Source organism: Perna viridis, chromosome 11 (assembly GCF_037379345.1).
Source record: "Perna viridis isolate PV_CMFRI_1.1 ecotype Kerala chromosome 11, ASM3737934v1, whole genome shotgun sequence".
Classification (NCBI taxonomy): Eukaryota; Metazoa; Mollusca; class Bivalvia; order Mytilida; family Mytilidae; genus Perna; species Perna viridis.
The window spans coordinates 15,701,183-15,716,614 of record NC_142455.1 but is presented as its reverse complement, the minus strand read 5'-3'; the positions used below and the strand labels follow the sequence as shown (position 1 = coordinate 15,716,614).

Below are 15,432 nucleotides of genomic sequence, written 5' to 3'. Positions count from 1 at the left end.
ATGGCTGGCCTGTAAGTCTCAAATTTATTTGTATTTCACAAACCATCCAAAAAATTTTTGTCATGTATGGAAGTGTACATATAATGTAATGGCTTCTTTGTTTGTACAATACATACATGAAAATCATGCCAAAGTACATTATAAACCCCACCACAATTTACTTTGCACCTGTCCCAAGTCAGGAATTTCTTGCCTCTGTATGTATTGTTTGTTTTACTTTTTATGTTGCTGGAGTATATAGAGGCAACAATTTCACTGTATATGTTGGGACCAGCTGCAGCCTGCCCTTTGGTGTGAGCCAGCACTCCACAGTTTAGTTTAGTTTCCCACTTTTGGCTGGGATGAAAAATGACATAAATGGAAACCGGTGGTTGCTATAGTGATTAAAAATGAAGAATCTATTGTTGATAAAACATTTCCTGAAAAAGGGGGACTTTTAAAAGTATTTTGCGATGTTTTATATATTTTCAATGTTGAAGGGGCTTTTTTTCAATGACAATTTGACTTCATTGTGAAAGTGAAAGTAAGTCAATTTTTCACCATGCTAAATTTACTAAGTGGATTACAAAGTCAAAAAGCTCAAAATCTAACCGGCGATGCCCATATGTGGAAGAGGTTTTCGAAGGAAAAAGTTTGAACAGTTTCAGGGGATGAAATAAAAATTGCAGATATTTTGCGGGAAATTTGATATTTTTAAACCTGATTTTATGAACTTTTTGGCAAATTTTCGCATATTTTTGCATGGTTTCTATGGTAACCCTATATGCTGTGGGTAATTTTTTTCCAGAAAATTTTTACTGCATCCTGAAGGCCTTGGCTAGAGCTATTTCTAAATATATAGATTTACAGATGCTTGACATTTTTTTTAAAGTGATAAATGTTACAAAGCATCAGATTACAAGACCAAAATTAGGCAGTTCTACAATACTGTGGAGTGCTGGCTGAGGGTTTCCTGGTTGTTCATGGGTGGCCTTGAGATGACATTTTCATCCCGGTAGGATTGTTGTCTCTTTGACATGTTTTTGGAGGTTTTTTTTTTTGCAGATATATTTGTCCTGATCATATTTTATCCCAATTTTTCTTATTTCTGCTAAATTTCCACCATCTCTTGACCAGTGTGAGAAAAAATGTTCTTCTCTGGAGAGACATTTTTTTAATCTTGGCAGCTGATAAGTTTGAATTCCAATGAAACAAGTTATTTTACTTTATAATGTTACACATAGAGATTTAAAGAATTAGATGAAATAGAGAAAGATATCCTTTATATTGGTGGAATATCAGATTTCTCCATTCTCCATAGTTAAATTAAGTTATTTTAAACACTCCTGAAGCTTGAGCTGAAAATGCCACCATTTAACTGTCTCAAGAAATCTGTTTATCAATTCATCACAATATAAGAAACTATATTAACTTTCTGTGATCCTTCTCTTGTTTTGGTGATTCCAAAGGTTATTTGAATTTTACTAGACATCTGGTCCAGTAAAGAAGATGCCTTTGCTGGACTAAACTGTATTTTACTGGACATTTTTGTACCAGATTCTGAAGATATGATTTTTACTGGTCATTTGGTTCGGTGAGGAACAACCCTTTACTGGACAAAAGTTCATTTTACTCGACATTGCCCTATGTTTGATGGACCTTTGGAATGACTGTTGTTTTAACCTACATCTGTGTACTATTATGACATAGGATATAACTTGTCATTGAATAATTTTCGATTTTTTATCTTTCAGGCATACATACTTTTTCACTGGTGTTAAAGATGTCTGCAGGTGTTACAATGGTAGTGTTGACAAGTTAGAGAAAGTGACAGACTTACACTGCAGGTAGTGTAAAGACAAGTAAAAATATTATTCAGTGTAAATTAGTTATTAATGTAGGAGGGTATAATGTTAAGATATGTCCATCAGTTCTCTATTTGTCATTCCAACTCCTCTCAAATCTCTGAACAGAATATCAAGAAACTGTGTGCAGGAATTTTTTATGTCTTCTGCCTAGCTAAGGATACCAGTTTACATTAAACAACACTCTAAAATTTAAGCATTTTTTCTTTAAAATGACTTGGTTTCTTGAGATGACACAATTTTTTTACCCTTTAGGCCATCATCAAAATCCAATGTATGATAAATATTTTACTACAATCATAAATTCATCAGATTAGCTTTCATAAAATGCAATTTAAGTATATTTTGATATTGGTTTAAAGGTGTTTTCCCTCAAAATTTAGTATGACTTGAGAACTTTCTTGACTCTTTCAGACTTTTCAAAAATTTACATAATCAATATGACCTAATGTTAACATATACAAGTGTGGACCACTCATGTGACTGCAAAGATTTTTCCACCATGAAACTCTTCATAAATATTCATAATTTATTTGAGATGAATCCTTTTCAAAGGACAAAAGAAATAGCCACTGAAGACCCTCAATATGACTAAAAATCTATTGACACTTGTTGCCCACCTAAAATACATAAAATTCATTTGACGCTATCTAGTCCGTCAGTTAAATTCAGAATAAAATTGACCACTTCTTTTGGCCATATTGATTCTTTTCGAAGGCCAAACTTCATTTCCCCAGGAGACCCTCAATATGACTCAAAAGTTATTTGACCTTGATGACCCTAAGCATTGCTCATACATTACACTGATCCTGTATTTGCTTGTAACCACATGCATTTTTCACTTAAATTATTATTATAGGTTTACTTTCCCCTACATCATGACATAAACCTGTATAACAATGCAATTTAAACGTACTTAAACATGAAAAATTACGTTCACTTTCAAAGAGCAAATTCTATAATAGTGATATCATTAAACATGAAGGCAATTCTTTGTGTAATTTGAAGGAATGATCTTTCATGTATCTTTAATTTTTTAAAGAAGATCAACATACAGTTACATGTTACATGCAGACGTATTAATAAATATTTTAGAGTCTTCATATCTTTATCACAGTATGTTTGATGTGCAGTTTTGTATAGTTAATCTTCTTGATTCAGGACAGAAATTTAAATATTTCAACTGTTTCTCTTTGAACTTCTGAACCATCAATATTGGTTTAATTTTAGAATAAAGTCTGTATGGTTTCTGCTTTGAGTTTATGCCTAAATGTACATGATTTTTTTCTGGTTTCATCTCTTGTAGGTCTTGTGGTAGCATGTTTGCTTTGAGTGTGGGAGGTCACAGGTTAAATTATTTTTTCCCCTTTTGATGCCCATATCAGTAATGTAGGATAATAAGAATTTTGGTTTCCTAACATATACACCCTCCAAGAGTTGAGAAACACAGGGGATACCCCTCTTTCGCTCATGGGGGCCACTTTTCATGATATCAGATCATAATGAAAACCATTGTTTCTGTGTTATTAGTTTTTGTGGATTTTTATGTTGTTTTTTTTATTGCGAAATATAATACCAAACAAAAAATGCTTCGTTCTTGATGTACATAATAAGGACAAATGAAATTAATATGCAGATTCTCGTCCTTCCCACTCCCGAAGAATTGGGGCAGAAATTTCAAAATCAGAATGTTTTTTTTGCATCAGTTTCTAGTATTTAGGTAGTATAACACACAAATCTTTCATTTCTTGGTGACTAAAATGATGTTTCATCTCTGAAACTGATGTTGCTATGGATTTAGAACAAATCAATACTTCAAATAGCTAAAATTAGGCTAGCAAATATTTGGTCAGAAATAAATAAAATAGAAATAAAATCCTCCCACCTGCCCCATATTTTTTTTTAATATTTTCTTTTATGTTTACTTGGCCTAATATAAAATCCATTGTGGTAAATCAAACAAGTGGAAACAAATTCACCAAATCCTGTAATCCCTGATGCTCCATTGTTGATGCATCCTGTATGTCTTATAATCCAAATACCCAACTTAGTGTGTGAAACATTGTTTTTTTTCCCTTTTAAATAAACTCTTTGAATTGGAAAATTATTGTTCCTATATTTCAAGTCAAATTTAAACTTGACATTATATTTTTCGATAACTCTGCAGGGTGGTGGAATTTTAAATAAAAGCTTCCACCTAAACAAAAGACTTTTTATCGGTGTAAATTTTGATTTTTACTGTCATAAACATGTCAGTTTACTATATTTTAAAGCCGTGTTCAATTACATGTAGTAGGAGGCTAAGTAGGGACTTGATGAATCTAATCCTTTCAAAAACAAGTTGTTGAAATTGAATGTTAAGTGCATATACATGTACAAGCACTTGATTCCTTTTATTGAATGGTGCTATTTAAGATTCTGATAAGAAAAATGGGAAGAAAAAATTATGCAGTTTTAAACAAACATTTTAAACAAACATTTAGAAAAACGATACTTTTATCCGGCTTTATTATACAATATTTGTTGAAATGAAGGTTGATAAGTTCTATATTTTATAAGTTTATTGAATTATCCCATTGAAGAAACTGATAACATGCAGATTAAATAGGAAATTATTTTTTAAAACTAACATTTATAGCTATCTGATACAATCCTTGTTTATCTTGCTTCAATGATAAATGTTACACAATAACGCCATTTTAATTTGATTCTTGCTGGATCATGTCAATTACAAGATACTGGTGCGGACTTGTTGCCCTAAGAAAAGTATACATGTATTCAAACTCAGTCAGAAATTATAATCATATATCTTTTACATGTACTGATATTAAAGTCACTATTTCTCACCTTGTTTTGAACACGAATTCAAAAATAATTGTTGCAAAAAGTTTCTTTTTTGTAAATTAACAAATTCCTGATAAGTAGTGTCTACAATAAATATTTAGAAACATATTTACATTAAAATAACAATATTTCAAACTTAATAATTAAAGTACCCTTTAACTATGCTTCACATTGTAACATGAACAAAGTTGTTAGGTTCATATTCAGATTTATTGTGCAAACACTTCCCCTTGACGGGAATAAAGTCAATTTTATCTGTTATAAAACCTACAAAAAATGTACATACATTAAACAAACATGAATATGATCATGTAAATAGAAAATCCTCATCAATTTTTGTACACTTAAACATGATTGGCCTGAAACATAAATCTTTCACTTGTGTATCATAACAGAAAGAAATGATGAATTTAATTTGCCTCAAGTAGAGAGTTGTTATTGAGAAAAATGTTGACATTTCCTGCTATCAAATATTATATAACTAAGTAATGGTTCTGATACAAGGGTCTGCTATTTGATGAATGTTTAGTTGTTTGTATGGATGTTTTACCAACACTGATTAGAGAACATGATTTTAAGGCCAAATTAAAGTTGAAGAATTCATGTATAGTAAATAAACTTAAGTACTGTTACAAGATTTTCATGTTTTGTGTTGTAGTATACATTGAATTGCATGAGTAAAACTGGCCCAATATATGTTTTAAATTGTAAAGGTCATTTCGGCTTTAGATTTTGATTCCAAATTTATGTAACTGGTCAAATTTGTTTTCCTTGACTATGTTTACTTCCCTTTAGGCCATAATAAAAAACTCTTAGATTTTCATCATTGTCAGACCTGATGTTTCATGCTTGCCCGATTTTTTTATATTAAAATATGTTGGAAGAGAATCTAGGAATTTTTTATTATTGCCTTGCCTTTGTAAAGTTTTATTCCAATGAATTAGGGTGGGTCACTATTTTACAAGAAAAATTATGAGTGTTATGCTATTATGTTTTGATGAATGATATGGTTAATTTGTTGATTTCTTGTCCGCCAGATTTTGATGGATGTATTATCGTATACTGCTCCCTGTCTGTCTGTCTGTCTGTTAGTCAGTCCTCGTGTTAAACAAGATGAAAAAGGATTTTACCAGTTTTAATTATTTGTTGGTGCAAAAATGATCAATGGCTGAGATGGAACTATTTCCACTCTATAATCCTGTTTGTTTATATATTAACAAAAGGACTCTTTTAATATTTTTTAGTAGAAAAATAAACTATGATTGTCATCATAAAAAAGTTCTTTTTCATTTTCCTTTATATGTGAATTTTTGTTGCCAAGTAATCAGACTGTGCAATAGCACTGTTTTATTTTTTATTTTTTGTATTTGTGAGTGTCATAGCTTTCATGAAGGCTTTAGAGAAAAAAATGTGGAGGACTATTTGTGTGTGTGTCGTCTTTTTCAGGTTGAATACCAGTGCCATAAATGGTAATTCAAGCCTGTTGTTACCAGTCGGAGAAGATGAGGATTTTGTTGCTTTATATACTGCTATGGGACCATATGTTGACCATGTGATATTGGTTTTTGAAGAGCCATGGATCGTTGTGAATTCAAAAACGGTCTTAGAGATCAACGTTAAGTTGTCAAAACACATCAACTTAACTGGTATGCTCAACTAATGGAAATACTGTTTTATTCTCCTGCCTCTTAATCTCGGGAGATTTTGTAGAGATTTTGTAGGGAGATGTGGATCAAGAAACTTTTAGCAGTGTATTAATAGATCTGTTGTTTGGACAATACAATCTCCAAAATAAACTCAACCAAAGTTTTTAAATAAGGCTTTGTCAACTATGGAATTCAAATTTTTGGTTTTAAAGCATAGCAATACTAATTAAAGGGTATTTATATATCGAAGAAGAAATGGGCATGTAAGTTTTAGCATTCACTGGAATGTTGTACTTTAAAGGTTAATAAAAAAATGTTTGTTTCCCATCTCTCATCGAAGGATTGTTATAGTTTCTAAGAAAGTCATTTAAGTGCAGCAAAGAATGTTCCACTCCCCCGTCTCTGAATACCTTTGTTAGAACTAATGATTTCTTAGAAGCAGTTCACTGTTTACACATCATTTAAAGATAAAAGTGCTGGCAATAAATTGTACATAAATTGAGCAATGCGTAAAGAATCTTAACATCTCCCCACATTTGGTATTTTGAACCCCCAGCATAGTCCTTAAAAGTACAGATGTTTACAAATTAGGGGTGGATCCTTTTATATTTTAAAGTGTATGTTAAATTGATGGTGATAAAGATTGCAGAGCATTTTAAGATGAGATAATATTGAGTGACAACATGTTTTATTGGGAGATATTTTTGCTGTAGAATTTCAATTACAGTTTATCAATTAACAATTTCTTAAGAAGTTGTTAAGGAAGAAGTCTTTATTTTCATGATTTAGTTGACATCAGATAACACTGTTACAAGCTTTCAACTTTCAACCATTTGATATCTATGTGTGAGATTTTCTGCAAATCTTAATTCCACTAATGGCATTCCAAAGTCTTAGTTTTCACCTTTATTTACCCAAATTAAAAATAAATCTGTAACTTAGAAAGATGTATTGTTCATAAACCATGATCTTCCTTCTGATAAAAGTTTTCTGGAAGTGTACCAGACTGAAGGCAATGACAGACAAATTTTAAGCCAGTCAGACAAAATATTTCGGAGCATTTGAAAAATTATTACGCAGAAACAATGCAGGGAATCAAGACATGGGCTTTAAATTTGACAGCCCTGCAAATGTTTCATTATTTTTAATCTCATCAACCAAATTTTTGATACTCAATTAGCAAAATCAAAAGGAATGAAATGATAATTCAGGCTCCAGCACCTGACTACACTAAAAAGTACTTAAGTCTGAGAATTTCTTAACTTTTATGGCAACTTCAATCAAAATCTTGAAATTTTATGACATCACAGAAATTTTATGACATCACAAACAGTGAAGGATGTGCTCCACCTTATATATGTTTTCATGAATGAAGGAAGGGGAGTCCTTTTTTGTCCTCACCCCACCATCACCACATTGGAATTAGATATAAAGATGAAACAGACAATTTATTAAGGTTGGACTTAGAACTCGTTAAATTTCAGTGTTTGAAATGTATGTTTCTAACAGCGAAGTGAATTCTTTAACCCTTTACAGACCTTTGTTATCCCTGCTGATGTACATACAGCTTTTTTCTCCCAAATATGCATGTAAACGAGGCAAATGGTAACCCAGCACTCTAAAGTCTCAATCCATTTTGTCAATAGATGGATGTAGGGCAAATTAAGAAGTTTTTCAACTGTTCTTTTTATTTGTCATTTATTTCTGTCTGTTTGTACACAGTTGACAGATTTGGGAGGGACATTTATAAGGGCTTTCATTCAGTAGACATCAATAGTTTATAGGAAGTGTTTTATAGGGTTTGTGAATGTCTTTACAAATTTCCTGAAATATATGAGCACCAGGTAATACATTAGATATGTGAAATTTTTTAGTACCCATTCTCCTTATGAAAGGGAATTTAAAATTTTATATAATCATTATCTGAATATTCTATGCAGAGTTGGTGATTCTTAATCTCAAAGTTGTCCGTAGCTTTTGCCTTCCCTTTACAAACAAGTTTTGATGGTTTTAAAAAGTCACTAACGATACCCATCTATTCGCAGCTCAAGGAGGATGATCATGACAAAATATTCTTACTTGGCACGGTAAATGATCAGTCTGTGACCTCCGGGTGATTCATTCTTTTGTAATCCTATTAAAGACTCGGACACAATTTATCATTCTTTGTCAAATCTGATGAAAACTTGATAGAGAGGGGAAATTACTGCAGTATTGAATTATACTCAAGTGTTTAGATGCCTGAATTTTTCTTTATACGATTAGACGTTCTGGTTTTATGTATCTTTTTGGGATGAAGTTTTGAGGTCTAATTTTGGCACAAGTATTGCATAATCTTTATAAATTCAGTAAGATCATTATCAGTTAATAACTCTCTGTCTCTAATAGAGGATTTGAGCCATGTTTTAAAGTGGGGATAAATTGTCAAGGGAATTGATTAAAGATTAATTTCATGACAAGTAGGCTATTGAGACATAAGGAAATTAACCTCTTCATAAAAATATTTTTCTGTCCATTATTTTAGTAATGTTTCCATTGTTCAACTGCAGAGATCATGAGGTTTTGTCTTATGACTTTGTCAAGTCTGCAGAGATCATCAAGTTTTGTCTTAAGACTGTCTGCCTGCAGAGGTCATCAGGTTTTGTCTTAAGACTTCGTCTGTCTGCAGAGATCATCAGGTTTTGTCATAAACTATGTTTGTAATGCAGAATTTACCCCAGAATCTGATTTTTTATTATTGTAATTAGCTGTATATTAAGAAATTTATGATTATACTTGCAATAAATTTTATTATCTTTAATGAAAACACATTTTTTTCTGTGTTGCAAAAATTCAAGATTGCACATATTTCTTGTATATTACAGACAAAGTTCTTTTGACAGAGTTATATCAGAGTTTACAATAAGACATTAATTATGATTTATCATTTATAGGCTACTTTTACAGCTTCAATAAGCATCTTGTTCTTTGCAGATACTGTTTGGACAGGTTCACTTAAGCTTTCAATACAGAAAGATCTAGCTGATGCTACCTATGATGAATTTCTATCCTATCAGATGCCAGAACAATCATGTGACAATATATCATTGATGAATACAGGGAACCAGTTGTACACAGTTGTACCAATCAGTGATGAATTCCATTGGAAGGTACCAGTTGTCTTTCATCTAATAGGCAACCAGAGTGTGGGTATGTATATCATGGAACAGATTGATATGATAATTACAATCAAACTTCACTCGCTCAAACTCGGATGGCTTGAACACCTGTAATTTCTCAAACACAGTTCAAAGTACCAATATTTTCTCCTATATAATCAATATAAATAACCTTGGATTTCTTGAACTTTGATTTCTCAAATATTGGATGTGACTAGTCAGTCCGTTCAGTCATAAATCTTAGAGAATTACCCTCACTAACTCGAATTTGTCGGCCATTTTGTCAGCTTGGGTAATAAAAGGTGTGAAAAATTGAAACTGATCACAAATCAGTGTCATTTTATTTAATTACAGGTAATATTTAAGTCATCACTAATTAGGTAGTTTTGATCTTAACACAATAACTTTGCAGTTCTTTTAAAAAATACAGACATTTTTGAAGTGTTTGACTTAGAAATTTCAATTTTCCATATAGGTTCCATAGCTTATTTTATATCACATAATTTCCCATAAATGCCCTTTATGACAAGAACATGATATGATTTTTTACCAGTTGACCTAACCCATTGTTTTAGCAGTATCATTATTACATTGTTTAGGTAATTTATGTTGACAAGATCTGTACCAACACTAACTTTCTAAGTGTTAATGCATATATTGAAGATATTTAGGTATGGATAAATATTTGATGGTTACACAGTTATTGGTCTTGTTTCATCTATGTACTGAAGTAAGTGGTGTCAATCTGTTTTCATCTCAATATCACATTATGGAGAAGAACTGTATTAAGATGCTGTATATATTAATTGATGGTTAACTTCAAGTCGTACAGTGTATATACAAAGCTCTGTTGTTCATTTACCGAAGAAGTGACTTGATAAAAACTTCTAGGAAAAGAATATTGTGAAAGAAAGACTATTCCATTTTAATTAAAAAACCATTCAAGGAAAAATTACAGTCTAACACAATTTCTTTTTACATCTCCTTCGAGGTACAACCATACATTTTCTCAATCTCCTAAAGTGGTTAAGTCTTCCATGAATAAGATTTGATCAAATGTCTCCATTGGAGCTTTTGGCCATAAATCTACATTTTCGTTGTATTTTCATGTCTGCGGGTCCCAAGGGTGCGTAATTAAATTCTTGACAGTATCAGTGTCGCGGTACTTAAGGGAAGAAGCATTCGTCAGATGTATAATAGATTGACAATCGTCAGTTTACTCCTAGAGCACTGCATGTTGTAATGACAAGATTTATCATTAGAATTTAAAGCAGTAAATTCATAGGACATAGTACATCTGCCCTACAATATTGTAAATTGAGATACTATGGTGAACCATTATTATTTGACCTCTAGATTTATATAATGTCAATATTTCCTCTTTCAAAAAAAAAAAAAAAAAATTCTGTCATTTTTTAAAAAATGCAATTTTAAAATACAACTTTTCATGTTTGAGGTAGGAACCCATTCATTTTATACACACTAATTGCAAAATATAAGAAAAAAAAACAGTTCCATCAGAGTTGGGAATGTCTCCAAGGCTTTCAAGTGAGTTATATTAAAAAAAGGTTGATTTATTACCCTGAGAAATTAAAACACAGATTTTTTTTTTTTTTTCATTATTGAAAAGTTATTTGTCTGAACGACAACCTGAATGGGTGATATTTAGGTTAATGTATGGGCAAGTTAACAACAAGTAAAAAATGTTTAGAGGTGTAGGGTATGTGAAGGGGCTCATAGTAGTCCTGCACATGAGATAAGAGATTCCTAGTGGTGAGAAATTATTCACTCCTGTTGGCTATAGTGCAGACCCATTGAAACGTGACTTTGACGAACAGGACATTTGGTGAGATGCCTGAAAAAATCTGTCTGACTGGAACAAATATTGCCAGACCTTTGCTGTGTGTGCAAAGAAAAATTGGCACAAATCTGCTGAATCATTGGTCAGACACCTAGAAAATGTCTGATCGAACAGATTTTAGTTTAACAGTTCAGTTGGTCTGGCACATTTTGATTGGTATGATAGTGACAAGAAAAAATAAAATTCAGACAGAAATATGGTATGTTAGGTTTTCATTTGGAAAAAAAAACTTGCTGTAAACAATGAATTTTGTTCATCAAATATAGAATGTATAAAAATAAGAGATGTGGTACCATTGCCAATGAGATAGTCATCCACCAAAAGCCAAGCAATGAACAACAGTTAACCTTTTACAGGTCACCACATGGTCTTTAATGATGGGCGAAACCTATACTTAAAAGCAAGCCATAAAAAGCCCCAAAATAAATGATGTGAAACTACATAATATATCTATCCTAGCTGCATTAAAGAAAGAATTGAATTTCTTGAGTGTGAAAATGAATGTGATTTTGTCTGTGCAAATGATATTTATCTATTTCATGGTTTTTAAGTTCTGTGTGATTTATTTTAAAATATATTGTCTGGGGAAGTCTACATTTAAGGATTGATACGGTTTTCTTGGAGAAACAAATCTTAATTAACCAATATAAACATAGCTTTAACAATAGAACAACCTTTGTTTTTTTTCCATCTTCATTTTGAACCACCAATTAAACTGCCTAGATTCAATTTAAATCTGTAAAGATGGAACTGGTTTCAATATCCTATCAGGATTTGAGAACATACGCAAAAATCTATAAATTCTGTTTTAATGTTGAAGTGAATATATATTTATAGTCCTGAAACACAATGCTAAACTGCTGCAAAAAAAATTAATTTTAATATAAATGCTAAAAGGTTTTGATGGGTTTTCATGAGGTGTCTAAGCTAGAATATTTAAATTAAATTTAGCAGGGTTAGGATTTCATGGTAAATTTTTAACTGTCAAAATAAACGGAATTAATTCCTCACAAATTTGTCTGCAGGAGATCCAATAACATGCAGAAGTATTGATTTTAGGAATAATTCTGACATGACTATGTGGTAAGTTTCGAGTTCTGAATGCATTTATTAAATTGATGATACTTTAGAAGGCTCAAAGGGCAAACGATCAAAGTGGGTATTAGAACTATTTCTTTTATATTTGTTGGACATGCATTGTGTCTGAAATTAAATGCCAAAAAAATTGGTTTTTTTTGCTGTATAAAAGTACATCATACCTTGTAAAATGCTTTGCCCGGAGATACATGTTTAAAATTACTTGTATGAATTATACTTGCAACCAGTCTTGTTTGAAGTTCAAGTGTCTTTTTAAGTGTATAAGTTCTCTTTGAAAAATATTCTTTTTTTTAAAAGCATGATGTACGACTATAATATTTACCTATTACATAGATAACATTGATTTACCAAATATTCCCAGTTTAAAATTTTCGATAATTCACACTGTGAAATACTGTAATTTCACCTGAGGACTTAATTATGCCAAAACGTCACAAAACACACAACATGAATATCAATCTGCCGTTTACAAACTTTGAATTTTATGTTGTAAATAGCAAACAAAAATTGAGAAAATCTATATATTAAATATGGTAATCAATTGGTTATCGTGAATAACCAAAATATAATCACTCGAGCCAAGAACACATTAAGACTTAACTTGTGTGTGGAACAATTTCTGCAGACTTGTTTAATCTAGGCTTTCTTGAGAACTCATGATCATATTTTGGTTATTCACTCTTTCAAACTAATTATCCTATATTTTTTTACTTATTGAAATGTACGAAAAAGACAGAACAAGTTTTTGTTCTTGTACTTTGGTCTCACTAACCACTTTGGGGTCTAATGGCCACCACCCCTATGTAGTACCAAAAACACACTGAGTCTAGCTCTATGCATTGTAAGTGCATTATTTGTGTCTATTCTGATCAAAAATTGTCAAAATAAAGCTGAGAATGTGTACTTTAAAATCATATTTGTAATTTTCTACAACAATGTATGAATATTGTTAATATGTGCGAGTTATTTGCCTCCATGCTGTCAGTTAGCAGAAAAGGTAAAAATGTAGATTTTCAGTATTATTTATTCAAGTAAATTTTGTGAAGAATTTCTACAATCATTGTACCATTAGCATAATGATTTTGAAAGCCTTATCTCGCAAGCTTCACAACGGTATGCAACTTTAAGATGTCATTTGTCCTGGGAATTCACACTGAAACTTTGAACATGTAAAGTAATGGAAACATTAGATGTGATTAGTGAGACCTTTACAGTTGTAGGGATTATCTCCCTTTTAGTTATTTTTTTCATTCATTTCTGTGTTTTGTTTATTGTTTTCATTTGAGTTTTCATTTAGTTCATCTTCATTCCTTCATTTAATGTCAAATATGTCCTGTTTGGCTGTTGTTACCATGAATTTCACTTATATTCATTATAGCATGATGCTTGAACTTAAAAATTCATGTCATAACAAGATTTATAGATAAAGGCAATAAGCTTTTATGGAGAAAAAATTAACTATGTGGGAGGAATTTGTCAATACCAACCTGACAAAGTTGTTTTATATTGCTGTTGTCTCTACCAATTGTAATATGCAGTGCTTCCTATAACACAAGATTTGCTCCTGTGTTAAAAGTTCAGACAATCACTTCCTAACTGCATACATCTTTTTAGGAATACGTCACTTTCAACAGAATGACATTTTGGCGCATATATGTTTTGGAGCATCTACATATATGGGTCATCCCTCCCCCTCCTTCCCTATTAATGTATACTTAGGATGTTTAACAATGAATATTTGAAAGAAAGAAGTGAAGTTTAAAACTGTTTAAATGTGTTAATTGAAAGAAGTCTGTGCTTTCTGATAGAGTTATTTCCCTTTGAATCATTTATTCACCCCTCTTTTTTATTAGCTCACCTGGCTGTAGGCCATGTGAGCTATAACCATCACTTGGCATCATTAACAATTTCTTCAAACATCTTCTCTGTAACTACTGAATAGATTTGCATGAAACTTATAATGACTGCTCCTTAGAGTATGTTGCACAAAATGAGTGCTTGGATTTTGATCAGATAAAAAACATGGCCGCCTTGACTAAAAATAGAACATAGGGGTCAGACAGCAGATTTTTGTATATATCTCCAAAACCATTGGGTTTAGCCAAATTTTGACACATTGTCAAAAGTATTGAACATGATGAGATCTATCTGCGGTTCAATTTGTTGAAAATCTGTTGACCCATGTTAAAGTTATTGCTCTATTTGGGCATTGTTTTGCTGTTTTTGATGTTATTACTTTCAAAAATCTTCTACTCAGAAACTACAATACAGAATTCAATGAAAGTTGGTATTTTTGTTTTTTAGGGTATCCTTGACAAAATGAATGTTTGGATTTTTGATTGGTTAAAAAACATTGCCACCTTCACTAAAAATAGAACATAGGGGTTGTACAGTAGTTTTTTGCATATATCTCCAAAATTGTTAGGTTTGGCCAATATCTTTCAATTGCTGAAATATTCTTATTATAAGGCCTACAAAGTTGTCAGACGACTCTATGCAAGATTTATTGCCCTTGAGAGGTGAAAAATTACTTTTTTTTGCAGTTTTCAGCCTATATCTTGAAAACTGTGATAGATGGAATGAAACTTTCAATTGATGAAATGATCCTCATGAAAAGTTCCACCAAAGTTGTCATGGAGTCAAAATTGTCGGACAACTTCTTGTTAGAGTTATTGCCCTTGAAAGGCAAAAATTTAACCAGGTGAGTGATTCAGGCTCCTGAGAGCCTAATGTGCGAAATTTTGTCATTTTCATGGGTAAAATTGACAAAAAATGGCAGATAATGTCCTAGCACCCCTTTTTCTGAGGAACCCTGGCTGGCACCCCTCCTTTTCACAGTGTCTGGAATAGCCACCTGTTAGGGTTGTGACAAAATGATAACACTACTTTCCAATTATAAACAGAATGTATTAATACAAAAATGTTGATGGTAATAAATGAAAATGTGTACTAAGTGTAAACAATTCATCAAAGTTGACTGA

General features: G+C 31.7%; 1 protein-coding gene across 2 annotated transcripts in view; it reads left to right on the top strand.

Annotated features, from left to right (window-relative positions):
* LOC148603103 (polycystin-1-related protein-like) overlaps positions 1-15,432 on the top strand; it is a 259,127-nt gene that overhangs the window by 11,413 nt on the left and 232,282 nt on the right. For both annotated transcript variants that reach the window (XM_088553961.1, XM_088553962.1), the window contains 3 exons: positions 1,734-1,826; positions 6,135-6,334; positions 9,308-9,523. In XM_088553961.1, coding sequence (XP_088410087.1) covers positions 1,734-1,826; positions 6,135-6,334; positions 9,308-9,523 — 509 coding nt within the window. The remainder of the gene's footprint in view (positions 1-1,733; positions 1,827-6,134; positions 6,335-9,307; positions 9,524-15,432) is intronic.